The sequence below is a fragment of the Drosophila sulfurigaster genome, chromosome 3 (assembly GCF_023558435.1).
Source record: "Drosophila sulfurigaster albostrigata strain 15112-1811.04 chromosome 3, ASM2355843v2, whole genome shotgun sequence".
NCBI lineage: Eukaryota > Metazoa > Arthropoda > Insecta > Diptera > Drosophilidae > Drosophila > Drosophila sulfurigaster.
Genome location: NC_084883.1, coordinates 2,684,076 through 2,711,685, shown reverse-complemented (window position 1 = coordinate 2,711,685; position 27,610 = coordinate 2,684,076). Strand labels below are relative to the sequence as shown.

General features: G+C 36.9%; 1 protein-coding gene across 3 annotated transcripts; it reads left to right on the top strand.

Moving 5' to 3' along the window:
• Positions 1-475: 475 nt before the first annotated feature.
• Positions 476-27,610, top strand: LOC133841523 (probable serine/threonine-protein kinase pXi). Of its 3 annotated transcripts, none has more exons than XR_009894319.1 (9): positions 476-1,274; positions 19,029-19,119; positions 19,205-19,408; positions 21,634-21,871; positions 21,936-22,039; positions 23,396-23,548; positions 23,655-23,970; positions 24,055-24,985; positions 26,189-26,329. XR_009894319.1 is itself a non-coding variant. In XM_062274071.1 (9 exons), the coding sequence occupies exons 1-9, from the start codon at positions 1,241-1,243 to the stop codon at positions 27,436-27,438; spliced, it is 2,568 nt and encodes an 855-aa protein (XP_062130055.1). In that variant the 5' UTR covers positions 510-1,240; the 3' UTR covers positions 27,439-27,609. The 3 variants fall into 3 exon arrangements, 2 of the variants coding, with proteins under 2 accessions (XP_062130055.1, XP_062130056.1); XM_062274071.1 differs by having other exon boundaries at positions 510-1,274; positions 24,055-24,232; positions 26,189-27,609; XM_062274072.1 differs by lacking the exons at positions 476-1,274; positions 19,029-19,119; positions 19,205-19,408 and adding an exon at positions 21,303-21,394 and having other exon boundaries at positions 24,055-24,232; positions 26,189-27,610.

Here is a 27,610-nt window from a genome sequence, read left to right as displayed (position 1 = left end):
TGCTGTGGCATATATAGACACTCGAATGTGTGTGTGTGCACTGTGAGAAGATGGGGCAATGTTGCCAAAAAAAAAAAAATAGAAGAAAAATCAAACTACAAAAATGTGCTAAACGACAACAGCGAAAATGATTTTCATTTGCCGCAAAAATGAGCTAACACACAAGAGAGCAAATGAGTTGGGGGAGAGAGAGAGAGAGAGTGAGCAAGAGCAAGAGCGAGAGAAAGCGCAACATACAAATTGTTTTGCAATTTATTTTTATAACTAACAACAACAGAAACAGGCACAAACACACACAGACACGTACACAGAGTCAGAGACAGAGGCGAAGCTATAGATACAGCATGTGTTTGTATCTTTTCATTTATTTTTAGCTAGAATAGAAACGCTCGTGAGCACTGCGCTTCACTGTGTGCGTGTGCTAGCTGGCTGGCACTGGGCTAGCCTGATGAGAGCAGATCGGCGACAAGTCGTGCCTTACCGGCTGCCAGCTAGCCACCCAGCCCTAGTCTCCATTCCTCCCTCTCAGCCAGGCTGGCTGGCTGACTGACTGGCTGACTGCCTGCCTGCTATCAGGCAAAACACATTTATAATTGAGCGCCAAGAGCGCAAAGCACAAAGAAAAATATTGGCAACGCAAGTCGAAAGCGGCCCAAATCAAATAATGTGGCGCAGGCCAAAAACAGTTTGATGCAAAACGCTCGCTCGCGACGACGCTGACGCTGACGCTGCCTCTGACTCTGATGATGGCACAATAGCACGCAATCAAAGTAAATAGAACAAAAGAAAAAGGAATACCAGTCAGCTGCAGTTCAAAAGAAACGTCAAATCAACACACACAGTAACAACAAATTTAACTAATATTACGCATACGTAACGTGCAACAAGCCAAGGCTATAAATAAAATTCATCAAAACGCCGAATAATTCCATTTCATTTTTTAAGTGCGCAGCATAAAAAAGGCAAAAATATAAAACGAAATCTCACTGTGAAGAAAAGTTCAGTTCAATTTGAAAAAAGAAAAATATATATATATCAATTTTTGCCAACAACGCAGAAAAGAAAATGTTTTGTGTTAAAAAAAGAATGTTGTGTTAACATAAATAACCAAATATTCAATTTGAAATAAATCCAACAAAAAGTAAAAATCAGTTTTTATATATACTCTTTGTGAAATTTAACAACCAAAACGGGAACTCGTCTACGTCAACCCAGCGCTAAGCGAGGCAGCCAGAGAAAAATGATCTACATAGATGATTCAGAGCCGGAAGGTGGTAAGTTCAAGCAACTAAATGGTAATCGCAATTACTTATATGACACTACTGATAGCTGACTATATATAAATGGACTGAGAAATGATACGAAAACGAATTTATATACCTTTATCAGCGCGCCAAGTGATAAAAGATAAGAGAACAATGTTCGCTGTTTCATTATGTCAATATCTACTTGTATGTAGTTGTAAATTACCTGATAAATGCCGTAAAATAATATAAAATTGATACGAGTTGTGAATTGTGTACTAAAAGACCGTAGCATCAGTTTTGAATTGTTAATTACGGTTACTAAGTGGACATGTTTTATGAATTTTGTGAATTACAAGAGATATGAATAGTTATTCTAAATAAGTTGTGAATTAAAGAGTGTGATATATAAAAAAAATATGTTCAAGAGAATAAGTTCCAATCATTTTATAAGTGCTATAAATACGTATTGATTTATTAGGATTAAATGTGTCTGCAGGATATCCACCAGTCGACTATTTGAAAGTGCACTTCTCACAGGCCCCTAAAGCAATTTAACATTTAGCATTAGAATTAAGCTGGAAAATAACAACTGACAAACAGACAAATCAAATCAAGACAAATCTATAGATTAGCAGCTGTTTCATTTGGGCCTTTGACAATTTAGTTATCGCTTTAAACTACGCTTTAATAAAGGGCCAATTGAGCCGTCACATAAACATTTTGGGGGCCTATGATGCAAAGCATTAACTTTTATGCACAGATAAAAGCCAATCCAAACCAACCGAATGCCAACAAAATATCTCTAAAAATCAAGCGAAAAAACACAAATGCTTAAACGATTTAGAGCCAATGCTGTGCAGCTACACAAATGGCCAAGGCTTTTAAAAATACATGATTTTCAATAAAATACGACAACGGAAAAAGGCCAACAAAAAACTGTGAGGGGGGAGGGGGAAAACAAAAGGGTCTATAGATAAGACGGGCTGTGATCAGGAAACGTTTGTGTCGCCATTTTCATTGTCAGAAACAATAAATTTTACGCATAAAACACTAAGAGCAAGTGTGTTCTTCTTTTTTCCCTATATTAAAGTTTTTTTTGGGGACCAGAGTACGGAAAGGCGTTGAGAGATAAACGTCACACAAGATGAAACTAAATTTGTATAAAACTCTCTGAGGGAGGAATGAGGAAAGGAGGGGATGACAGGGCGTATGCGTAACTGTAACTACAGAGCTTTTGCTTTGAAAATTTGCACTGGCTTAGAAATCCAAGACAATATCAGGTCAACTCAAACGGAAACGGAAGTGTCAAGTAGTCGTAGGAACGGCATGTGAAAGAAAGGAAGCTAAAAATAAAAAGACGAAAGGAAGAGAAGAACAAAATAAAAAGTGGAATGAATGTTGCATGAAAAATGGCAAGCGCGAAGCAATTTGAAAAATGAAAGGGGTAAAGGCATGAAAAAACGGCAAAGCAAATGTTATACAGTGAAGAATAAATAGGACAAGCCAAATTATACCCTGTAAAGTGGTCTTAAAAAATGATCAAATAAGTAAGAATGTGAAGTTTGAATTTAATTTTGATGTGAAAGAACATAAGTTAAATTTAGAGATAGCTGTTAGTTTTTTAAGTGTTCCTTGTTTTACTCTATATAACTAAGCAAAAGTTCTCCAAGTCGTAAACAGACTGGTTGAAACACTGCGTGTATTTTCTGTGTGTGGCCGCGCAGAGGCGTTGTGATTTAGTGTCGAACAGCCAACCTCACATCGTAGACATCACGCCCACAAGTCGAAAAAAAACAGAAAAAAAAGAGAAAAGGGTTTTTAGTATGGTGGCTCGTTTTCCCAGGCTGTTTTCTCAAATTGGCAAATAACAACAAACGGAAATACTTGTCTACAGGTGTTGGGGGACCCTTTGCCCTTTTCTATCTCTCTTGTTGTGGCTTTATGTTTGCCGTGAATTTTGTCACCTTTTCCTTGCGTGTATAAAGTGTGTGTGCGTGTGTATTGTCACAGCTGAATTATGTGCTAATGGTGCGAAAGCTGATTTCTCAATTTCCGTTTTGGGTCCTGATCTAAGTGGAGACAGATACTGAGTTAGCTATTTGAGCATACCTTAAATTCCAGCACCAATGTGGCTTCCAAAAGCTTTAATGGTCAGCGGAAATTAAAAGTTTTAACAGCAGTTGCACGGAAATTGCCAAACCGCAGAGAAATTAAAAACACTCGTTAATAAAATTTCAAAATATATGTATTTACTTGTTTCTTTTTTTTGCGTATAAAAAACACATTTTAACACTTGGAATTTGTATATATTTTCAAACCCATAGATATACACACATATTCTCAATGAATTCAATTACTTTATCAGCAGCAAGAGCAATGGCTAAATTAAATATCTGCATATAAACATATATCATTTTATAAACATTTTCTATAAACATTTGCCGAGCAGCAGTGAAATGCATAAAAATTCTGACCATCGTTTCATGTTGGCGTCATTAAATGCGCATATATTTCGTGTATATTTCACTAAGAAAATGCTGCGCACAGTGGAATACAGAGTGCAACTTATTGGCATTTTTAGAATTGAAAAACAATATAGAAATACCTTTTTCTTTCTCTCCCTGATACCACCTACTTATCAATATGCTTTAAGTATCTTTACCGATTTATTAAAGACAGAGTATCCACTGTATTTAAAAAGATATTTCATTCTTTTTTAACGCGTTTGGCGCACAAATATAAAAATAATTTTTATTTTGCTTTTAATTTTTGTGCGATGCCAAGGTGAATGTAAAGCAAACACACACACGCATACGAATACAGAAAAAAGTACAACAATTTCTCACATCGCGTCTCAGAGTTACGCCCCCAACCCCTCCAACCGCAACCCGGAGGAACAGCGGGTGGCGCAAATGAGCGAATATGAAAAGCAAAGTATACAGCTAAGAACACACCCACACAAATAAACATATGTATTTATATATAAATACGTACGTATATATATGTATATGTGTATATAATTGAGATAAATTTTATTTTACGTCGCATTTCATGTTGAAGGTCGTTCGTTGATATTCACTTCATTTGACGTTGCGAATTCCTTGCGACTGTCTCATGCAGCGTTTCATTTGGGGGATTTTTGTAGTTGTAGTTGCTGCTGCTGCTATCGTTGCGGGTAGTTGCACTAATGATCGACAAATTGATTTACACAATGTGCTTATATATTGTACGTGAAAAGCACAACATTATTATATCAGACAGTAAGTAAGCATTATCAGTCAATTATGTGCATATTTTAAGCACTCGTCCTTCCTGCTTCGCATTCACTTCCCTCAATTGTATTTCAGTGTATTTTCGGTTGGTTTCTTTTTGTTTCATTTCTACTAGCTGCCAAATATAATGTATATTTCAATTCTGAATGGCTGTGATTATATGTCTGCGGTTATGTTCTTCAATATTGGCAAGCAACCAAAATCTAATGAAAAACCATTTTGTTCAAATGTTCGACAACAGCGATACATTCCCGTATTCGATAGTATTTCTATGCTATTGGTATATTAATTAAATGTAAGTAAAGCTAATCAGAACAGCTCTTGCAATTCACAATCAATCTGATTAAAAAAGAATTAAGACTAAGACGAACACGTTAATCACCAAATAAACATATAAAAGCAGTTGCTTAACATATCTAGCCAATAAACTAAAAGTAATTATTGAACAAAATATGAATATAAAACTTTATTTTAAAAGTTTCTTTTATGGAATTATAAAAATACACTCTACAATTCAGATATCAAAATTATCTGTAGTTGCTCTTATTATGAAGAGAGATATCGAAATTCGAAATCAAACATGGCTGATGATTTATGTTTACAACAAATGTTTTCCTGATTCATATATTTCAGTAAACTAAATAGACTAAAACATTTTTAAGAACAACGTCTAACAATGTTGCTAAAAAAAAATAAGAAGAAATCTCAATATAGCAGACTCGACTACCAATTTTTAATAAAAGCAAAAATATTCTGTATTATTAAAAAAAAAAAATATAACAAAAAAAATACTGAAATATAGTGATGGTGGTTTTTGGAATATTAATATTATATACTATTGCGTCTGAAATATACCAGATTATCAAACAAATCAATAAAACGCCAACTTCAGATGTATTCATAAAATATACCATATAAATATGCCACAAATGCTGAAAAATACTGAGATCTGTACTTGGAATATCGAAATACTAAAACGTAAAAAATATACCAAAGAGTACAAAATAGACTTGATTGCCAACAAAATCAATGAAACCCAAATTACAGCGGTGGTTTTTGGCTATATAAAATGATTTCTTAAATAACTTCTATAATTTTTGTTGACTTTCGCCAAGAATATTTCGTGCCGATGCAAAGCTATAGTATGATACCGTTCTACACTATGGGTATCGGGTACAATAATGTACACTTAGCTAAGCAACCGCATACCTCTTACTTCACATTGAAATATTTATTGTTTAAGGCAATCAAAATATTCTTTGGAATAACAAGCGGTATAGAGAATGAGAGCACTGAGCACGTAGAGCGGAATCAAATACCCATTTTTATATATAACTGGCATATATGGCATATCCAATGCCATTTTCATTCCCATTCTCATTCCCATTTTCATGCTGTTTCCTCTGCAATTTTATTTAAATTTTTAATGTGCAAGTATCTGGCGGTTGTCTGAGCCGCAGCTGCAGGTGGAAATTCAGCAGTCGCAACACCAATAACAATAGCAACAACAGCAGCATTAAAATTGCAGACAAAGCGTGAATGCATGCATATACGTATGTAAATATGTATGTATGCCCGTAAGGCTATAACGCATACGCCATGTGGTCCGCAGGAAACTAACAAATGAGCGAAACAATGCAAAAGCGACAGAGAGAGAGAGAGAGAGAGAAAGAAGAGAGAAGGGAGAAGAAGAGGAGGTGGAGAATAAGAGCAGCGGATGCTAAACAAATTAAAATTGCAATTTAATGCATTGCAGACTGAGCAGCAGTCAGAGTCTTGTTAAGATTGCATTTGCCAAATGCAAACTCAACAAACCAAACACACACGCAACTCAATTCTGCATGTAGACCTTTCGCGCCAAAATGTACAAACTGTAATTTCCATATTGCAAACATTATAGTGGTCTTGTTGTTGCTTGCTTAGACGCTGCTGCCTTCGCGTCAGTTGCAAAAATAATCGAAATTATGTAAATGCCATCAGATGGTGCTCGTCATTTGTTTTATTTATTAGCCATAGCAGCGTCAACAGCCGCACATGGGTCATCATCAGCCAATTTCATTTGCATCAACAACAGCAATGTCCCCAATTCGCATTTCACATTTCCCATTTCCCGTTTTGCCATTTACTCTTCCATTTCCCATTATCCACATTTTCACTCATTCACTCATTTCTCTCTCGTGTAATTTATGAGCCTCAGGTAACCTTCGGTACATCACAATTGCACTTTTCATCTATTGTTCTCTCTCTCCTAATCAGCTTATACACTTTACATTGCGTATACGCAACGTTTGATGCCCCAAGTGCTGCCTGCATTCACACACGCAATTTCTCATTTGCTTCGGTTAATTATTACCGAAATATAGCATGTTGTGTGTGCGATATTTAATTGTTGCTGTTGCGCAATTACAATTTAAATGCAATAAGACGATAAGTGTTGTTTGTTGTTCTTATTGTTATTGTTGCTGTTAATTTCACATATTAAACGCTTTTTATGTAACCAACAAACTGCTCATTATTTTCGAGTGCTTGTTCAAATTAAATGCGATGCCAGCCAGCTGACCATTAAGTGAGTAGCCCAGCTCCCTCGAATAAAACCGATTCAACACTGAGTTATGACTCTTTACGGCACATTCTCGGACAGCTCAACTTGATGGTTTCACAAAAGCTTTAATATGAAATTTGTCCTACCTTGAACTGTTTATGGCGTATTTTGCTGTCTAGCTCTTTTAGCACGTTCCATGCAAAATAACTAACAGCATAATTTATGAGCTATAGTTTCTAAGGCCAGGAAACAAATAAATAATTAAAAAAATAATAACTAAAACATTATTAAGTTTAAAGAAAATTATTTTAATACACAGAACTTAAAATCATTATCACCTAGAGTCCAATCTTTGGAACAACAAATTTATAAGAACAATACCATTAAACGAAAAGTTGAACTTTTAATAAACTTAATCAAAAATTACTGCAACACTTACTATAAAAATAAACAAGTAAGAAACCCGCAATTGAGTATGCTCGACTGTGAATTACCTTCTACCCATTTTGAATACTAGCAAAACAGATATAGTATTGTATTAGAAATATACCAGAATTTCAACCAAATCAACCAAGACCCGAAAGCAGCAGTGGTGTTTTCCGAATTAAATTACTTCTTAAATATCCACAATTTTTGGAAATGATAAATATTGTAGTTAATATTATAAGTATCTAAAATCGCCACACTAGTTTAAAAATTACACTTGCTATTCGATTTTTTCGGATTTACCGGTGTGGATGTGACAAAAATCTAAAACAAACTTTATCTGAGTAAACAAAAAAAAGGTGATGCCGAAAAAAAATGTTCATAGTACAGTGTTTCATACGAACAGAAGGACAGACAGACGGATATGGCTATATCGTCTCGGCTGTTGACGCTGATCTGGAAAATATTTAGTTTATAGATATATGCTATATGCTAAATAAAAACTATATGCGCTGCCTGTTATATACATATGTACATTTGTTGGGGGCACAAAAATTGTATACCCTTTAGACACTATTACTTAAAAATAACTCAAACGTCTGTTCATATTACACACATACAGGATAGAAAGACCATCAAGTCAACGAAAAATTATTTGAAAAAATATAACTTGAATGTACAAATATTAAAAATTCAAAGGATCAAACAAAATTTTGTTTTACTTGAATTAAGAATAGATATATATGGTATTACTTTATATTAAACGGATAGTGCTGGCTTTAAGATATAGTTCGATGCTACTAGGTTCTGACCATGTCAATTGCTGCAATGTCCTGAATATTTAACGAATTCAGCGAGCGTATTGTATAAATAACCTCAACACCATTAAATTGTCAAGCAACCCCTGTGTGATGTGAGTGTGTATGTGTATCTGAGTATCGTGTGTGTGTTTGAACACGTAGCTAGACTGCAAACTTTATTTAGAGATGTCAAACTGTCGTTCAACGTGGACACGTTACACTGTCCAGGACAATGTACCGGGGAAGCGAGCTGAAATGCAGGAGAATTGCACTGAGAAGTGTTCCTTCTCCCTTGCCCCACAATGGGGCAGACATTCAGCGAGTCAACAGTAAATAAAGCGTTAAATTTTAACAAATTGTTGTCAGCTGCGCGTGTGAACATGTAGCAGCTGCTGTGAAAGTGGATGTGGATGTGGATGTGGATGTGGATGTGGACGTGGTGCTACAGAGCAGCTACTCAATAAACTGCCAGTGGAATCGATGGCTATTCAATTACCTCATTTCCGGCTGCGCATGGTAACTAAAAACCTGCATCTTGATTAATTGTTTTGTTTGTGCACGTTAATTGATTTATTTTTCGCTGATCCGCCGAAACAAAATTCTAACAGACAGAAAGAGCCCTAATTATTTATGCCAAAATACATTTGCCGACACCAAAAACCGACCCCATTTGAAGCAACGTTAACATGCATTTCCGCTCCGATCCGCAATGAAATATTCGAATAGTTCGCAGTTCGCAGTTTGCAATTCACATTTCGCAGTTGTTATTAGATTATGGCTAAAATTCAATTCAATTTGAGTGCAAATATGTGTTCGCTAATGTTGCCCGCCACTCTTAAAGCAAACGTGGCCAACCAACCCACAAATCCCACCAACTACTGGCGTCTGTGGCAACGTTGGTTTGCCTTTGGCCCGCTCTCTGGGCATCCTCTGGCTTGTTGTGGTTCATGTTCTTGCTCGTCCGGTAGGCTGATGGCTTCTTGCTTGTGCGTAGTTAGCGTCTGGTGGCATTGGTCGCATTTGCTTTTGCTTTAAAGTGGTTTTCCGTTTCGTGGCTGACCAGAGAGAGAGCGCCGTGAGTGAATGCGTTGCCATGGCACGTGTCTAATTAGAAACAGAAAATGTTGGTCTGGCCAAGTCAAATCAAATACTCGTAGAACTTTCCAAACTTTCGACAACACAACTTCTCGCTTTTCAACGCATATCGAATAAACTATAGCATATCTATCGAACTTTTATGTTGCAGAAAAATTGCTTCAATTACTACGACTACAACAATATAATTTTAATCGATACTCTGACCCGTCTGCCCTTCTTCCATTATGCTGGCCAACAATGCCAAAGTTCCCACAGGTAGCAGGTAATCTGCGGAATAATGTCGGATCATTAAGCGGTCGTGCTTGCTGCTGTTGTTGACAGCATCATAACCGTTAGTGAGCAACGCGGCGTATGCGTGTTATAAATTAATACATTTTACGTTGCACGCTGGTCACCACAAGAGCCAATAATTAACTAAGCACCAGCCAGGCATCCAGCCAGGTTCGATGACAAAATACTGCCGGATATTGCAGCAGCTCACTGCAATCAGTTTGGAGTTTTATGCTAACAAGCTGCAACCAAACAGCCAGCCAGCCAGGCAGGCAGTCTCATAAGTCAAAGTCATTAGCACACGTAGTCAGACATTGACTGGGTTGCAAGGCAGCTCATTAAATTAATTAAACGTCGACGAATTGCGGCCTGTTTATTATTTAGCTATTGCGCATTTTTATTTGCAACGTTAAGCATTTTCAGCGCAGTTGCAGACATTTGGTTGCAGTTGCCGTTTTGTTGCAACTTAGCTATAAACTTTTAATGAGTTCACTGCGGCCCATCTTTGGCAACGTGTTAGTGGCAACTATACGTCGCACATCGTTAGACAGCCTTAAAAATCGTTGTGCATTTTGAATGCGAGTGCCACGTTTAGCTAAGGACTTTTGCTGTGCTGCTGCTGCTGCTGCTCCTGTTGCTGTTGCTGACATGGCAAAAGAAATAGAAAAAAATGCAGTGATTGCGTCAGGATTGCTGGAGACCCAGAGCTAGAGCCAGATACGAGAATAAGCATGGGAATGTGGGTAAGAGTGAGAGAACGAGAGTGAGTGAAGTCTCTTGTGTTTATCTTTTGCAGCTGTCAGCTGGCCCTTTGCATTCATCTTGTGTGGCTTGCGTCTGGGTCTGTCGCCAGCCATCCTGTGCCTGTGCCATTGTTGAGCCATTGTTGAACTTTGAAATTGCCTTGAAATTGCTGTGCTCACATCAATCAATTAGCGTTGCCCATGCCCGTTGCTAGTGCTGTTGCTCAGCTCTCTCTTCAGCTGTGCTGTGGCCTGTTTGTTGTCATGTAGACAGCACTTTTCAGCTGATTTAAATTTTATGGCATTTGACTTAAAGCGCTTGAGAGCTTTGCCAAAAACAAAAAAAGCATGAGGAATCCAAAGAAAAAACACATAAATTTGAAAGCAAGTAAAGGCAAGACCGAAAGCAAAAGCAAAACAGGAAACTCATACAGACGCAGCTCGAATAGCAGCGCTGATTATATATAGTATAAGCGCGAAATGTTCGCTCACACAGACACGCACAGACTGCGCACACACCCACAAAAGCCAGCGTAATGAATGTGTAAAGGGTTAGCCAAAGCGAATGAGTGTGAGAGCGTAAGAGTGCATGGACTAAGATGCCCGAGAAGCGAGGGAGACGGTGTTCGGATGCCCGACCAGGGACAACCACAAAGTGTTTGGTAAAAAACAATTTAAGAAATGTACGCGCCAGAAATGCTTTTAGAGCAACAAGACTTTTTTTTTTTTTTGTTTGTCATCAAACCACATGGCGTATGCGTGTTTTATGCGCTTCCACATCTAAATTAAACAGCTTAATGAACTGTACGTCTAAGAAATTCCAAAAAGTGAAGAGAAGAATAAAATAATTGAAATGCATAGAAATAACTTGCTTAGTCAATGAATGAAATTTCGCACTTGATGAAAACGACAGCAATGCAAATGCGGAATAAAGAAATAAAAGTAAAATGAAAATGAGAATGAAAATGTTAACAGGCAGCATTCAATTTGTGCGCTCACTCACCACACATGCATACAAATTACTAATGCTAATTTTATTTGCTGCTGCCAACGAAAAAGTACAAAAAGTGACAAAGCAGACACTTGAATACACTTCTAAAAATGCTCTTTTATGTTAATTCGAATTACCAACTAATGCAATTAATTAAAAGTTTATTATAAATTCAGTAAACAAATATTTTCAACTGAAGCGAAAGTAATAGTTTTCAAAAAAAAAACTTCATATGACAGCTACTTGATACTCTACATTCCTCCCTCTGCTGGCTGGAAATAATCAAGTTGCGCAAGCATCAAATTGGCAAGCGGCATTAGAATCATAAAATCTTATGGGCCCGGCCCTCGGTTAGGTGGCACTTTTTTCGCTGCACGCCCGCGAGCGGCTTGTGCTCGGCATAAATTTAAATGTCAATGGGCAATTAAAGTGGCCCACAAAAGTATGCAACATAAACTTGAAAGTGCGCGCGTGGGTCACAGCCACACTTTGGAACAGTCGGTAGTTGGAACACTTGACAGTGCATTAGAACAGCTTAACACACCCTACACACCACAATCCCCACACACACACACACACACACACACACACATACATAGACCTCCAGCTAGTCTCATTTTTCTGTGCTGCTTCCCGTTTCAGGGTTGTTGGTTGGTTGAGAGGTTTTTCTCTGGCAGCCAAGGTTCCTCCTTTCTTTCTGATTATTACTTTTCATTTTGTCATAACGATTTTCATATACATTTTTTTCTTTTTTTCATCTTTGCTATGCCGCGGTTTGGGGCATGCTCGAATATTCATGGGCGTAGCAACGGATTTACGCATGGCATGCAAAAATGATGAAGATGAATTACCGCCGCTGTCATGTCGCTGCAGATACATCTGTATCTATCTATATATGCACACCCGGTAGATACATATGCATATGTATTTATCTATTTTAGGTGACATTGTTGATATTGATTTGTTGCCTGTTCGCTGAACCGAAAGCATTTGTTTAAAGCAAAAAAGAAAAAGAATACGGGAACGGTAACGGTAACGAAAATGAAAATAAAATCATATCTTGGGCTTAGTAATTTGTGCTTTGTCATTTATCATTTGTTCAATTGATTTTCGTCAACATTGGGAGGGCAACACGCAAATGCATTCGCTCGTAAGAAATAAATTGATGTCGCCATTTGATTATTAATTGTGTTCAGGTATTCCTATTTAGAATTCAGTAATTTGACACACGGGAATGCTTGCTTTAAATGGCCAATAAATATTTAAACGAGAGAGAAAACAGATGCATTTAAAGCGACATTATTTCAAAAATAAAATATTCATCTTTATTTAAATGCCCTCATCGCAAGGACAATATTATTTTGCATAATTGAAAAGCAATATTATTTTACCGTAATCAAGTGAATTATTTAAAGAGCGGACTTAAATAAATGGTTAAACTGTCTAACATCATAAGCCGCAAAACTTGCAATTAGCAGACTAATTCAAAATTTCGCATTATTATTTTAATAGTTGAAAGTTTTACTTTCAGCGTGTTTATTTTGGCCGACATAATAGCTGAAATCAACATGTGCATAAAACATGAAATATTAACTGTTTATGAGAGCATGGCGTGGGTCGAAAAGTCGGCTTTAAAAACTAATGCAACTCTCATTCTCATTTTCATTCTTGCAACATGGGCAGGCAAACAAAAGGTGCGGATACAAACAAACTGTCGACAACCTCAGAGAGTGCTGCAGCATATGCTAGTTTACTTGTTTGAGTGTATGTGTGTGTATCTATGTATATATGTGTGTGTGTGTGGCAAGTTTGTGTGTAATAACCAATTTGAAATGGCACCACACAGTTACACAGTTATGCAGCCAGCAGCCAACGGAGCAGCAAACGAGCAAAGTTTTACCATTTTTAATTTCGCCAGTTCGCAGGGGTAGTTACACATTTTTTTTCCTTTGCCAGCACTTAGGCTGATTAAAGTGCACAGACCAGACAACCAAAACAATAACAAGAACAACTCTTGCAACAACTACCATGGCACAAATATTTGCAGCAGTCTGTCATATGCGATTCGCCATTAGTTCCCAACACTGGCAGCTATATATTCTTGTCTGGATAAGAGCTAATGGCAGAAAACTTGTAAATTACCAAAATATTCTTGTCGCCAGCTAAAACTTTGTGCTTCTTAAGTCCGCCAGGTTAAATACTGTACGTTAAACCACTCAGAATCACGAGAATATTGAACATATTTAAAACACATCACTTATTATTAATTGTCTATTATTAAATATTATATATGTACTTAATCAAATTGAATACAATAGATAAACTTCATTTTAAAGGAAAAACTAAAAATATCAAGTAAGTAAGCTATAGTCGACTATGCTAAAAAAAAATACCAAGGGCTATATTCGGTATATTGACATAGTGCTACAATTAAAATATACCACAAAGTACAATACAATTGCTTCTGACACTTACTTCATTAATCGGCATTGCGGAAGAAATTGGAAAAAATGTTTTAAATACGGAATGCAATATAATAAGTGCCAACCAAAAGCAAACGGAATAACGAAAAAAAAAATTATATTTGAGGATCTGCTCAACTTTAATATAAGTGCAGGCCAAAAAACTTACTTAATATTTGTTAAATTCTCACTTACTTTGTTAAACCACCAGAAAACACAAGAAAATTTATTAGATTTAAATTTGAGTTACATAATTTCTTTTTACACTTACATTATTAATCGGCCTTTTATAAAAGATTGCCAAACATGTTTTAAGTACGGAATACCATATTAAAAGTTCCAACCAAAAACAAACGAAATTCCAATAAAAATATTTTGTGAATCTGCTCAAACTTATACAGTTAAGTTATTGTGATATTAACTTTAATATGAGTACAAAACTTACTTAATCTTTGTGCAAAACATGTTGTTGATTTATATGCTTGTCGTTAAATTCTTGACATACTTTTGTTTATTCTGTTGAGCCTGCGGCCAGGAGCATACATTTATTTGCTGAAGTTGGGCATTTGTTATACCGCTGCCAGACGTATAAAAAGTGTTATTAAAAACCTATAAACCCAATAAAGACCACCCATTTCGTTATTTCTGCACAATTCATATAAAAAAGCCAAAGCGTCTGTTTAAAAAAGAATGTGTTTGGGGCCCACGCGGCGTATGCATAATGCGACACGTTAACAATGTTGTGTGTGAGTTTGTGTGTGTGTGGGTATTTATATTTTCTGTGTGTGTGCGTGTTATTGCCGTTATCATTTTGATGTGCAACAGTTTACAATTGTTGAGCAATTTGCCGTACAATTTTAAAGCTCTTAAATGGCAGGCATTAAAAATTTCATTAAATTAACAACAAATCAGCGACATCAAAAAACAGTTGCGTGTGCTAGACTGGAAAATACTCTGGGCTCCATTTCCATTCTGTTCAAAGGTATGAATTGTGACATTTCACTGAATAAAACTTTTTAAACATTTAAAATTACTCATCGCGTGTTCTTGGCGTTTCTGTTGAGAACGCAAATAGCGATAAAGTCAGCGAGCTGCTTCTTGGCCGAACTGTCAACAGTTGCCAAAATGCACAAATTGAGTAAGAGGAAATTGCGCGCTTATGTGTATGTGTTTGTGTGTGTGAGTGAACGGATGATAGGGAAAACTGTGAATGCTCTCGGCAAATCAAAGAAAAACTGCTGATTTTCATATCAGAAAAATTGCCGGCGAAATCACAAAAAATCGCTTTACTATCCACAGACAGCACTCAATTGAATTGAGAGTGCATGCAAATACTTACACACATACATACATATATACTCAGCATTTAGATATACTATATATATGTATATGTAGTGTGCATATCCCCGATTAATGTACCTCTCTCTTACACAGAATTGCTCTTTTGATATTGTGCATAAATTAACTTTACAAAGTTTTTGCTGATTGAAATTGCATCAAATGAGATTTTATCAATGGCTCACGCCCGCCCATCGAAAAGGAGGCGTGCTTTTGCCTATACGTGCTGAGGTGTGGCAAATTATATTTAATGATTATAGCAACACTTGTCAAGTACTGTCTGCGATGTTCTCCTTGAACTCGAGTTCAATCAAATTGGTTAGCAATTACAAAGCTCTTAATGTTGCAGATGTATTAGGGGAACTTTGAATGAAATTAGACATGTTTTTCTAGATTTAGAACAAACTTAAATTGTAAATTTACTATTCTTTGGGTGAATTACGTAACATATAATGTTGCAGATGCCGTTAAACGAGACTTGACATTTTTTTATAAGTTAAGAACAAACTATTAAATTATATTATGAAATACACAAATTCTAAATGTAAGTGTAAATGTAAATTTAATTCAAATATATAGCTTATAAAGATGCAAATGCATTAAGGAAGACATACTTTTATTATTATGAAATATTCAAATTTAAAACATAAATTTACAGACATAGAGAATAAAAATCGTGCGGTTAATTATACAACTCTTAATGTTGCGGATGCATTAATTAAATTTGTTCGAAATTGTAAGCATCGGTTAATAGATGTAAAACAAAGTATTAAAAATAACATAAATTTAGATTTAGAGCAATCTATTAAATTATTGTAAAATATATAAATGTTTAATGTAAATTTACAATTCGGTTTATAGATTTAGAACAAACTATTAACTTATTATGAAATATACAAATTTAAAACATAAATTTATGGATCCAGAATTAATACAGTGCTTAATACTCAATGTCAGATCCATTGACATTATTTTATAAATGTCTAAACAAAGAATTAAAATTGTTATGAAATATACAAAATTTAAATACAAATGCACAAAAGTCAGAATTAAAAAATTATTGGTGAAATAAATAAATTTTAATGTTTTGTTGGTATATTAATTTGGTATATTTTAAGAATAATACCACTCTGTTTGGGCTATACTAACAAAAGCAAGCTTTTTAATTTGTTTTAAGATAACCTCAAAATATAAAGTTTTAATTCAGAAAACACTTCACAGTTAAGACTATTGCGATAATTTGCAATGGCAGAACAAACTCCTAACTTGCTATGAGCCAGGTCTACTCCAAGTTAATCGGAAATGCATGGACTTCAGGCAATTCAGCCAGGTCAATTCCATGAATCTCACATGCTTAATATGGCTCAGCATGACTCAATTTAGCTGCGTTTATACGCAAATTTGCGAGCTCCAGATAGCTAGTGAATCCCCCAAGCGAGTTCCCAAATATCCAATGCAATTCAATGCTGCACATGAGGGTTTGAGACAAACAAGTTGGAGCTAAGTCAGGGACAAAAGTGAAGCAGATGGAGCTATAGAAAAACACATGTGTAAGTGGAAGATAGCGAGGGGATAAGCGTAGGAAAGTATGCAATGCAGTTCAACTGTCAAAGAGAGTCGATATAAATTCATTTATTCATGAGCTGAAAACCGGAAATAAATGTGCTACCTGTGCAACGATGACTTCTCTTTACTCCATGTGTGTGAGTGTGTTTAGGACTGGGGGATTCTGTGTATAAAATATGAATGTATGTCTGCATCGGTCTGAACGACATGCGTGAAAATATTTGATTTGGCTTTGTCTGGCCATAAATTATGATTGCAAAAAGTTTGTTGCACCTGCACGGGAAAAGTTTTGCAATGGTTCAATTGAATATGTCGTTGATCTAAGCTCGATGCGAATGAGTACTAATTCAAAAGGGCGTGTTTGCTCAAATTTAAATTGTGCGCATTATTGGCAGAGTGCACTCAAAGGTCTCCACACACACACACACACACGTTCTCAAAAATTTGCAGCAGACAGGCACAAATTTGATGCCAAAAGCCGTTTTGCTAGACAGAGATGGTGAGAGTTGGAAAGAGAGATAATGTCAAGTTGAAGCAATCGCTGCACACGCACAAGTTCTTGACTGCACACAAATAGCAAAGCACTCACAAACACACCCACACATACATACACTCACGCACACACGCGCGTATATGCTGCAGATGCCTCTATTCAACTTTCACTTTGAATTTGCCAAGTTTTTGCACACGAGATGCCACCTCCCCCTTCCTCAGCCCCCGCTTACGGTTCGATTCTCGCACACACAAACACACACACATAAACTGAGATTTTGGGCCCGCCTTTGATTTTAAAGATTTATCGTGCATTTCGTAGCATACTTATATGCGCCATTTGCATATTAATAGAGCAGGCGCTTTCCAGTCTTCCAGATGATGGCGTTTATGAGTGCATTCCAATTGCTTAAAACAAGCCACGTGCTGCCAGTTTATCAATAATTTAAATTGCAAATTCAAATCGATTCCTTTTTGACTTGCTGCGAAATCTCTGTGGATGTCTGCCGCCAACATCAATTTTGGCTGCTTTTGATTAATAGAAAAATATTGAAATAATAATATAGAAATGCAGATAGCAGCAGCAACTGAACATTTTCAACTGAATTTTCAATATTTAATAAATATACAAAGAATGCTATGCGAATCGAAGAATTCTCCAACCTTAAAGAGTGCTTGGCATTCATAAAACTTTTGATTGACCATTGTTATTGTTGCAGGATATTGAAGGCACATAGTTTTCTGACCGCAAACAACTTACCTACATATAAAGTGTGCAATGTGTGTGTGCTTGGGTGTGCGTAAAGAATTTTCAGTTAGTCATCGTTGTCGTCATTTTCCTTCGACTAGTTTGTCCTTGTCGTTCCCTCTGCTATGTCCCTCAGCTGCAAAACTCAATTCAATGAAGTCATTTTTATTTGTTTGGCAACTCGTAGATATATCGACAACAACATTTTCCAGCAAGCAACGAGGATACGTACTATGAAAAGGGTAGCCCTTTGAATAGCGAAAATAATCATAACAGCAACAAAAAAAGAAAAAGAAAACGAGCAAAAAAATAACATCAAATTGTGTGCAATATGCTTGAGTAATATGTGACAAGTAGGCACGAGAGCGAAATGAAATCGAGGCAACATATGACCATAAGAACCGATATTAAATAGATTTCCTTTGGTCGGACAATGAAAACGATTAAATGCAATATTTCAAGAGCCATTATAAGTACTCGATTTGTTGTGCATGTTTGCAAGTTGTTCATATATATATATATACATACATATATATATATATTTTTTTTTTTGCTCTTGGCTCCTTGGGCAGATGCAATACTATGTGCGCATGCAATAGACCAAGAAAAACCAAAAGAAAGGTCAACAAGAAAAGAAACATGTGTACTTGTTGAATTTCAAGTAGATTTTCCTGAAAGAAATTGATTTATCAAGAAGAAAAGTACTCGCACAGAGTGCTCTGCTTGAGTTTATATAGCAGCACACGTAAATATGATTTGTAGTAAACAACCTTAAGTGGAATGATGAGTTTAAATTATAAAAATTGGGCAATCAGCATTAAAAGGTTTAACTCGAATTTGTTGAAGATAAAGCAATTTTACTTATTAAAATTGTAGATTAAAAACTATAATAACAATTAGAGAATAGCATTGCTTTTCATTTTCATTTTTTGCACAATGTGACTGCTAAGACGATAAACATAAGTCTACCTGAACAAACTATTATATATTAAGTATCTAATTTACTATTATATATTTCTGTTTTGTTCTGCAGCTTTGGAACCGGCTTTTCCAATGCGCGATGTGACCATAAACCGTAACGTGGATGCCCATAAATTGTACGACGTGCTTGGTGAGGTGGGACGGTGAGTAGTCGAGAATCGATTGAGAGAGAATCGCACTTCCAAATGCAATGCTAATCATATTGGATATTGTGGATACAATTCTCAGAGGTAAATTCGGCACTGTGTACAAATGCAAGGAGAAGACAAGCGGAATCCAGTTGGCAGCCAAATTTGTGCCGATACCGAAGCGTGAGGACAAGCGGAATGTGGAGAGAGAAGTGGAGATAATGAATTCATTGCAACATCATCTCATTATACAATTGTATGCTGCATACGAATATCAGAAAATGATGTGCGTCGTCCTGGAACTGTAAGGATTTGAAGGCAGTGAATGCTCCTTTTTTCTACACTACTTATGTATACATTTATATGTGTGTTGAGTGCTGTGTTCTGTGTGTGTTCTTCTTCTTCTTCTTTGTGTAACAAACATCAACAACAACAACAACAACAGCAACTTCATAACTTTGTTGGTCTTTTGTGAATGCCTTTTGCTACTTTTCCTATTGTTGTTGTTACATTGTTGTGGGACACAATATCTTGCAATCAGTGGAAATGTGCATAAAATACGATTTACACGTACGCACATTATCGTAAAGTAGTAAACTTCTGCCCACCCAACCCCACTTACACCCACCCACACACACACACACACACATGCACAACTATAAAAGTTTCACTATATTTTTTTTTTTGGTGGGTGAGGGAAAGAAAAACCTTAAGCAACAGGTTCGCACTTCTTGGCAAAGCAGCTGCTTATTTTTTTATCACTTGTTTTTTTTTCTCCCAATATTAATGAAAACAGACAAGGGTTTAGTTTTCGGACCAAACTCAATGGGCCATAAAAAGAATTCGAGGCAGGTAACGACGCACTGATTATGCCATGACCTTGACCCACATTGGTTGCCGGAATAATAAAAACGAAACAACGACAAGAACTAGCACAATAACAAAACGAGAACAACAAACTGAAAAACAATAAAGTCCCATTGCCTTTGTACAACTTATTGTCTAGTCTCTTGGCTTGTCCTGTTAAATTAATATTCATGCCTGAAGTGTGTTATGTAAAAATTTCTTAACAACAATGTGCAGTCACCAGAATGCGAAATAGAATGCATATTTGGAATCTGACAAAACAACATAGAAGCAGTTTCAAATATCCTGGAACTAAAGGAAATGTCTAATATATCTTAATATAATAAAACATTTGATATCGTTGTATTATATTTAGTATATTTTTTAATATATAGTACTCCTTTACGGAGTGTGTTTCAGTTGAGCTTACAATACTAAATTAGAAGTACTTTCGTTTTCTATATAACAAAAGCAAAGCTCTTTGTAAATTTTATATGAAAATTAGTAAAATATTTTATATATTTTTTATTTAGGGTATCTATTAGTCGAGTTTAACGTTCAACGTCAATCTATTGTTGCTGATGTTACACTTGTTACCCCTTTAGTCTGCGAGAGAACTTAATTATTTACTTGGCAACTTGTCTCGCTTTGCATATTCATAAAATGTAGCAAACATACTCGCTTTTTGTGGTCAAGTCCAGAATTCTTTGTCAAATTGCACAAAAATGAAATTTTCGTGTAGTTTGTCCCTAATGAAAATTGCAGTTTACTTCTGTGACTGCTGTGCTAAAATCCACAAAACAAATAAATAACAATACGAGAATAGCAATAACAATAATATTTATTTAGATTGCCGCACTAAAGTGGTATTTGTCATTGTTGGGTGGCTTGTAAATATTCCATGAGCAAAGGCAAATATTTCCAAACTGCGTTAAGCGTATAAGTCATATCAATTATAAGTTCAAAATCGATGCTGATATAAGCTCTATATGTAGTTTGTACACATATTCTCTCAGATAAGCCGATTGTGATGCGATGCGACTTAGTGCAATTTAGCATCAATCGAATGAGATGAATAAACAAAAGTGAAATCACAAATTGATTTGACGCTGAAGCTGACAATTGAATTGCTTTATTACGCAGCACTAAGTTAATCTGGGATCGATTTGTTGATGATAAAATTGTTGGCCATTTGTTGTTCATTTCGAACTTTTACAGTTCTTGACTACTTCAAACTGTGAATCCAAAAAATGTATTGTTATATATTCAACTTTCATTTAATATGTTTTAAATGCAAATGTACTTTTTCTGAGTAAAGCGCCTTAACTGGCTAAAATTGTATATATACACTTTTATATTTCGCTTTGATGAGTCAGTTGAGAGGCATTACTCACTCCACTTGGCTAGATGTTCATGTATTATCTGATTTTCGTGTTTTGGATACGTATGTAGCTCTTGTAAATAACATAAATATTTTAGGCGGTCAGGTAAGGCAACTAAAATGAGCTTAAAATCTAGGAATAAGTTGGGAATAACCAAATACATAGTTGCCTTAACTTTTTTTGTCTTGGCCACTGCTTGCATGTGTTATATATTTTTATTTATTTTGGTATTCTACAATATGAAAATACTCTCTTCATTCGATTAACATGTGTCTTTATTTCTTTTGTACTTTCCATAAAGCATTGAAGGTGGTGAACTATTCGATCGTGTGGTGGACGATGAATTCGTACTTACAGAACGTGTGTGCCGGGTATTTATACGTCAGGTGTGCGAGGCGATGGCCTTTATACACGGCAATGGTATTATCCACCTGGATCTTAAGCCTGAGAACATTTTGGTTCTGACACAAAAGGGCAATCGCATCAAGATCATTGACTTTGGACTGGCACGCAAGTTTGATCCTGATAAGCGTCTGAGAGTAGGTTGATGAAACACTTCTCTATATCTACATTTTTTTGTTATCAATCTTTTTCATTTTCAAGGTTCTCTTCGGCACACCCGAGTTCGTTGCACCAGAAGTTGTGAACTTTGACTGCATCTCATATGGCACAGATATGTGGAGTGTTGGCGTTATCTGCTATGTGCTGTAAGTACTTCAAATAAATACATAAATACATAAAGTATGTTGAAACTTTTATAGAAATATTTAAAATAAAAATAAGAAAACTGCAGTCGAGAGTGCTCCACTGTAAGACACCCTCTACCCAAGCTCAATAATTCGAAAAAAGAATGGACTATTCTTTAAAAATATTCAAAAAATACTTTAAAAAAACCCGAAGTCCTTGTTTGGTATATCACAATACTATTGACGACATTGACAATTTTGCCATAAAAAATTATTTCTTAAAATAATATAATAATGTATATATGTATATATACTTTATAGGGTCGGGTGAGCCTTCTTTTGCAAGTTAATTAAATATCTTAGGGCACAAAGTTAGGAAAACTATTTATATACTGACAAATAGATAAAAAAATATACCAGATTGTCAACCAAAGCAATTGAAACCCAAAAGCTGCACAAGGGCTTTGCTTTATACAAACTATTTCCTGAATAAATTCTGAATTTTTTATTTAATCGCAACTAAATTAGGAATCAGTAATCCTAAAGACTTTAGTTATTTTCCGAGCAAAATTGAGAAGCTATCTTTACGATTACTCTCTGTGTTCTTTTGGCGCAAAGATTTGATTCACATGTGATTATGTTCGAAATGTCGAATGCAGAGATATAAAATATGTACAAATGCCTATCTGAATAAAATATTTGGTAACCATTCAATTCAGTTATTATATTAAATCATTCTTTTTTAAATTTTCCGAATTTTATCGTTGTTTGCTTTCATTCTCTGCGTATTGTCTATAATTTAATCAGTTAGCTTTAAACTTTAAGCAGTTTTTACAAAAATGAAAATAAAATGATATTTTAATCTTGTTGCCAAGAGAGAGCCCTTCTTCTTACTTGACATGGTACTTGAGAATTTAATCAGTGCTCCTTCCAATCAGAGTTTGGGTTCAGGAGTTCTTTACGCCAAGTGAACTAATTAAAAATCTGTGAATATTGCGGCGGATAAGAATTAAATAATCAAAGTCTTAGAAATGCCAATGAAGGTGTTTTCTGGCAAACCGCACAACCCCAAGGGGATGCCATACCCCAACACCGCACCGCCCCGCCCCGCCCCGCCCCGCAACGCCCCGACCATCTCTTCACACTCGACAAACCCTCATGAGCTGTGACTGCAGAGCGTCAATTTAATTTAGTTAATTAAACACTGCTGCTGTGTGTTTTTTTATGTGTTTATTTATTTTGTGTGCGTTGCTTTTACATTTCATGTTTATTGACTTTGCCGCACCCACGCACACACACACACACACACCTATCACACACACACACACAACTACACATGTGCAACAACAACAACTACAACGACGATGGCAATAACAGCATCTCTGGTCTGTCACCATTCATGGGCGAGAACGACATTGAAACAATGTCAAATGTAACCATTGCAAAATACGATTTCGAGGATGAATGCTTTAATGGCATATCCCCGGAGTGCCTGGATTTCATAGCCAAGCTACTGGTAAAGGACTTGAGGTGCGTTTTCTTAATTAGTGTCTAGCCATAACCAGGCCAGCAGCCAACAGCCAACAACTAGCAGCTTTTAATCAACCAAATGTTCTTCCCTACCTCCATCGTCTAGCACCCGCATGACAGCCGCCGACTGTGTTAAGCACAAATGGCTGCAACAACGCCCCGCTGCCACGCCCACGCCCACGACAACAGCGTCAGGCACAACAATAGCCAAGACAGCCTCGGCTAGTGCGAAGACGCGCCTGGAGTCAGAGTCGCCCACACCGTTGGCCTCCGAGTCTTCAGAGGATTCAACGGAAACAATCGAGGAAGCCGATCTGGATGACGATGACGCGGACGCGGACGAAGATGAGGACGAGGACGCGACTGAACAGGATGAGGACAGCGAGGAGCTGGCACAGTTATGCAGCACACACGACCTGGAGGTAAGCAAGCAAGCAAAGAGATAGCAAATTAATCAACTAGTACTACGCATACGCATACAATTTCTTGCTCACCTCCTTGCATAGAACAAAGAGCTGGATGCCACCAAGGATAATTTAAAGAATTTCATAGTGCGCTGGGAGACACATCCAAACAGTCCGTACGTATTCGACGTCGAGGGCAATGTGATAGCGCCATTAAACGAGACCAGTTATCCGCATCCACGACGACCCCATGGCACCGACAGCATCTCCTCATCCCGAGGTGAGTACTGCCGCGGGGGCGGCTCCCAGCGGCAGCGCGACCGCCACGCCCTCATCCATGGCAAGTGAGGCGGAGGGGTCGAGACGGGGGCAGTGCAATCACAACCAATTTGTAAATTACATAATTAACTTGATAACTAATTGTTGTTCTCTTAACTTGAATGAGAAGCGCAGAGAAGGGCATTCCTCTTCTCGCTGTTTCCCTCTCTCTCACACTCTGTTTCTCTCTTCTTTCGTTCGTTCTCATTCTCTCTCAATCTATTAATGTTGTGTTTTAACATGAATATGTTAATCTATTGCTATTGTACTTATGTTGTATGTATGTGAGAGAAAAACAAAGGCATGTCAGCAACAGCAACAATTACAACTACAACAACAACAAACAACAATTACTTCTTACAAAGTTGTTTACAATTTAAGCATAACCGTAACTTTAAGCGCATCCAACTATCGGATGTTAAACACTACTATACAATATTAACCCGATTTGATTAGTTTAGTAAGTCGCTTAGCGTTTTGACACTGTGATAAAGACAGACAAGAGTAATACCAAAATATACTTACTTCAATTTGAAATACTGCAAAACAAACCTTCGTTTAAATACCATTATTCGTCCAGAACTCAATCCAAACATTCCAAATACTATTCCAATCTACCCTCAAAAACAACAACAAAGCAAACACACAGACTCTATCCTAACCTAGTTCAAGTTTAGCTCAACACCTAGCCACAGTTTCTGAAATGCCGGACAAGGTAAGACCCATTATTAAACAACAACAACCAACCAACCAAAACAAAAAAAACACGAAAACAAAATTTTCAAAGTTGCTGCAAAATTCGAGAATCACTTGAGAGATCATCCCATTTAAAAAGAGTGTCATGCTTTAACTATTGAGCTCATTTATGTATGTAAACTCAATTCCTTTTTATATTTTGGATTATTCAAGTAAAAGGTATATAACAGTGTTGTAAAAGTATACATTTAAATGTCCTTTTAATATACCAAGACAAAAGTGAATGACAAAAAAAAAAGCTTAATAATTCAAACATTTTTACACTTTTAATTTCCAAGAAATAAAATGCGTATTTCCTAAATTAAAAAATAAATAAAACTATAAAAAAAAAATAAACTATTGTACATAAACATATTATCAATGAATTTAAATATCGATAGATTACAGCCTGAAATCAAGAAAAATCATGTCAACATTGAGGAAGATAAATTCTTGAATCGATACCATTACTCTAAATTGATTATTTTAACAGACTTGAATCCGCAGGACGTCGGATCACATTCAGAAATATTTCTGAATTTGTTAGTTAACATAGAGAACACTAAGTTCTACAGAAAGTTTTAGAAGAAGAAAATTACAACATTCGTTCTGCCCAGATTAACAATTCTTTTATTTAAAAATTGTAGTTTCGATTTTGTGCATGATATTTTTTAATTTATGGTCCACTAAATAAAGCAAAAACTTTTAAAACTGAAAACGATGATTCAATATTGAAATATTGTTTTGAGATTAAAAAGGTTTTTGTACTAATCCATCTAGTTTTTAGAATGTAGTTTTTCTTTCTGTATACTTATAGTTTGTACGCAATGAATTTTTATATTAACTACTTGAACATATTTAAGCTCAATAGTTTTCGAGTGATAATTATGCACAGTGTGTTGTCTGACAGGGCTAGCTACTACTTTGATCCATGACTAACTTCTCTGTGGGCCTAACTAACTGAGCAGATGTGTCATAAGCATGTTTCCCATACATAGATGTGTCGTTCATGAATGTATGTGTGCGTGTGTGTGTGTCAAAATGACAAATCGTTTGGAAAACAATTTGATACTTTTCGTCATTGTGCTGAAGTGGCGCTAACAACACTTATCCATTATTAATCTGTATGTACACTTCAATTATGTTGAACACCACATTAAGATTCATTGCAATGCATTTACAGTTTGTTCGCCCTCGCCCTGTGAATCGATAGCCACGCTGATAGATGACGAACCATCCGATGAACTGCAGGCAGTGAGAGATGCCGACGAAGAGTCTCGCAGTGCCGATAGTCCAGCGTCTGCAGCCACGACGCCAATCAATGAGTCCCGCGAGAAGCTATTCCCCATTGGGTCCGCGAGTGCCGCCAGCACCTCAGGATGTGCCACGCCCACGCCGCAGCATCTGTTCAACGAGAACTTTGACGAGTTCTCCGGCAGTGAATCGAGTGCCCAACAGCAGCGTAGCATGAAGAGCTATCTGCACACGTTCGATCGGCGCAATTCTGATACCACTTATCTCCTAGGACGTCGCAGCTCTGGCGAGCGTGTTAATCTGGCGGATGAGATACGCAAACTCTCCGATCATCTGCTAATGCTGGCCGAGATCAATACCAAGCTGGGCGATAACAATAGCACAGAACCAAAGGCCACTGAATCGAGCAGCACAGTGAACAGTGTCAGTCAGGAGGGCAACAAGTGGACAAGCACAACGCGCACCAACAGCACCTCCAGCAGAGCAACGCCTCGAGGCGTCTTGAACAGCGCCAGCAGCAGCAGCAGCAGCCAAAGTCAGACGCACAGCAAGGATGGGCAAAAGCAGAAGATTAGCTCGCTTTCCGTGCGCCTGCAGCAGTCCATTGAGGAGACGCCAAAGCTGAGCAATGGCAACAGCGAGCAACGCTGGTCACAGAATTCGCTGCGCAGCAAATCCGCAGTGAGCACCATGAGCACGTCCAATGTGAAGAGCAGCAGCAGCACACATGTCCAAACCACTGTGTCGAGCAGCTCAAAAATCAGTTCCAGCAGCAGCAGCACTATCAACAACATTAATAACACCTCCGCCAATAGCAGCAGCAATCATCTTCTTTCAGAGTCGGCGAGCAGTCGTCGTGCCAAGTTCCGCATCAATCAGATGAGCCGGGATGTGCCCATTGGCCTGCCGGACACACATCAGACGGTGAATCTCGAGGAGGCCGCCAACACTACCAAGGACTGTCTGCTGCACCTGTTGGAGAAATACAACGAGACGAAAATCCGCAATCCTGTGGGTCGTCATCAGAGCATCAGTGTCGATTGGCATGTCAGCGACAACCTCGAGTACCGATCGATGAGCTCCATTAATGCCTTCTTCCAGCGTCACAGCAACACCAGCGGCGGCCAGAATGTGAAGCACATTCAGGCACAGCTGGAGGAGAAGGCAACGGGGAAGTAATTGTTGCCTAATTACTACTCCGATCAGTTGATATACATATGTATATAAATTCAATATAATTTATGTAATATATGATGAAGCAATGAATTCGATCAAACTAATTCAAAAACTCAACTAAACGAATAGTCGATCGCTGATAAATTTTGTAAATTTCTGTTTGCAAATCAATAAA

Bases quoted from the DNA above. Each gene is read 5' to 3' on its own strand.
- LOC133841523 (XM_062274071.1), top strand. From the start codon at position 1,241: ATGATCTACATAGATGATTCAGAGCCGGAAGGTG. The intron at 19,409-21,633 runs GTAAGGATTTGA...CTTTCCATAAAG, and splicing joins ATGTGCGTCGTCCTGGAACT to CATTGAAGGTGGTGAACTAT. The intron at 22,040-23,395 runs GTAAGTACTTCA...TGGCAATAACAG, and splicing joins GGCGTTATCTGCTATGTGCT to CATCTCTGGTCTGTCACCAT.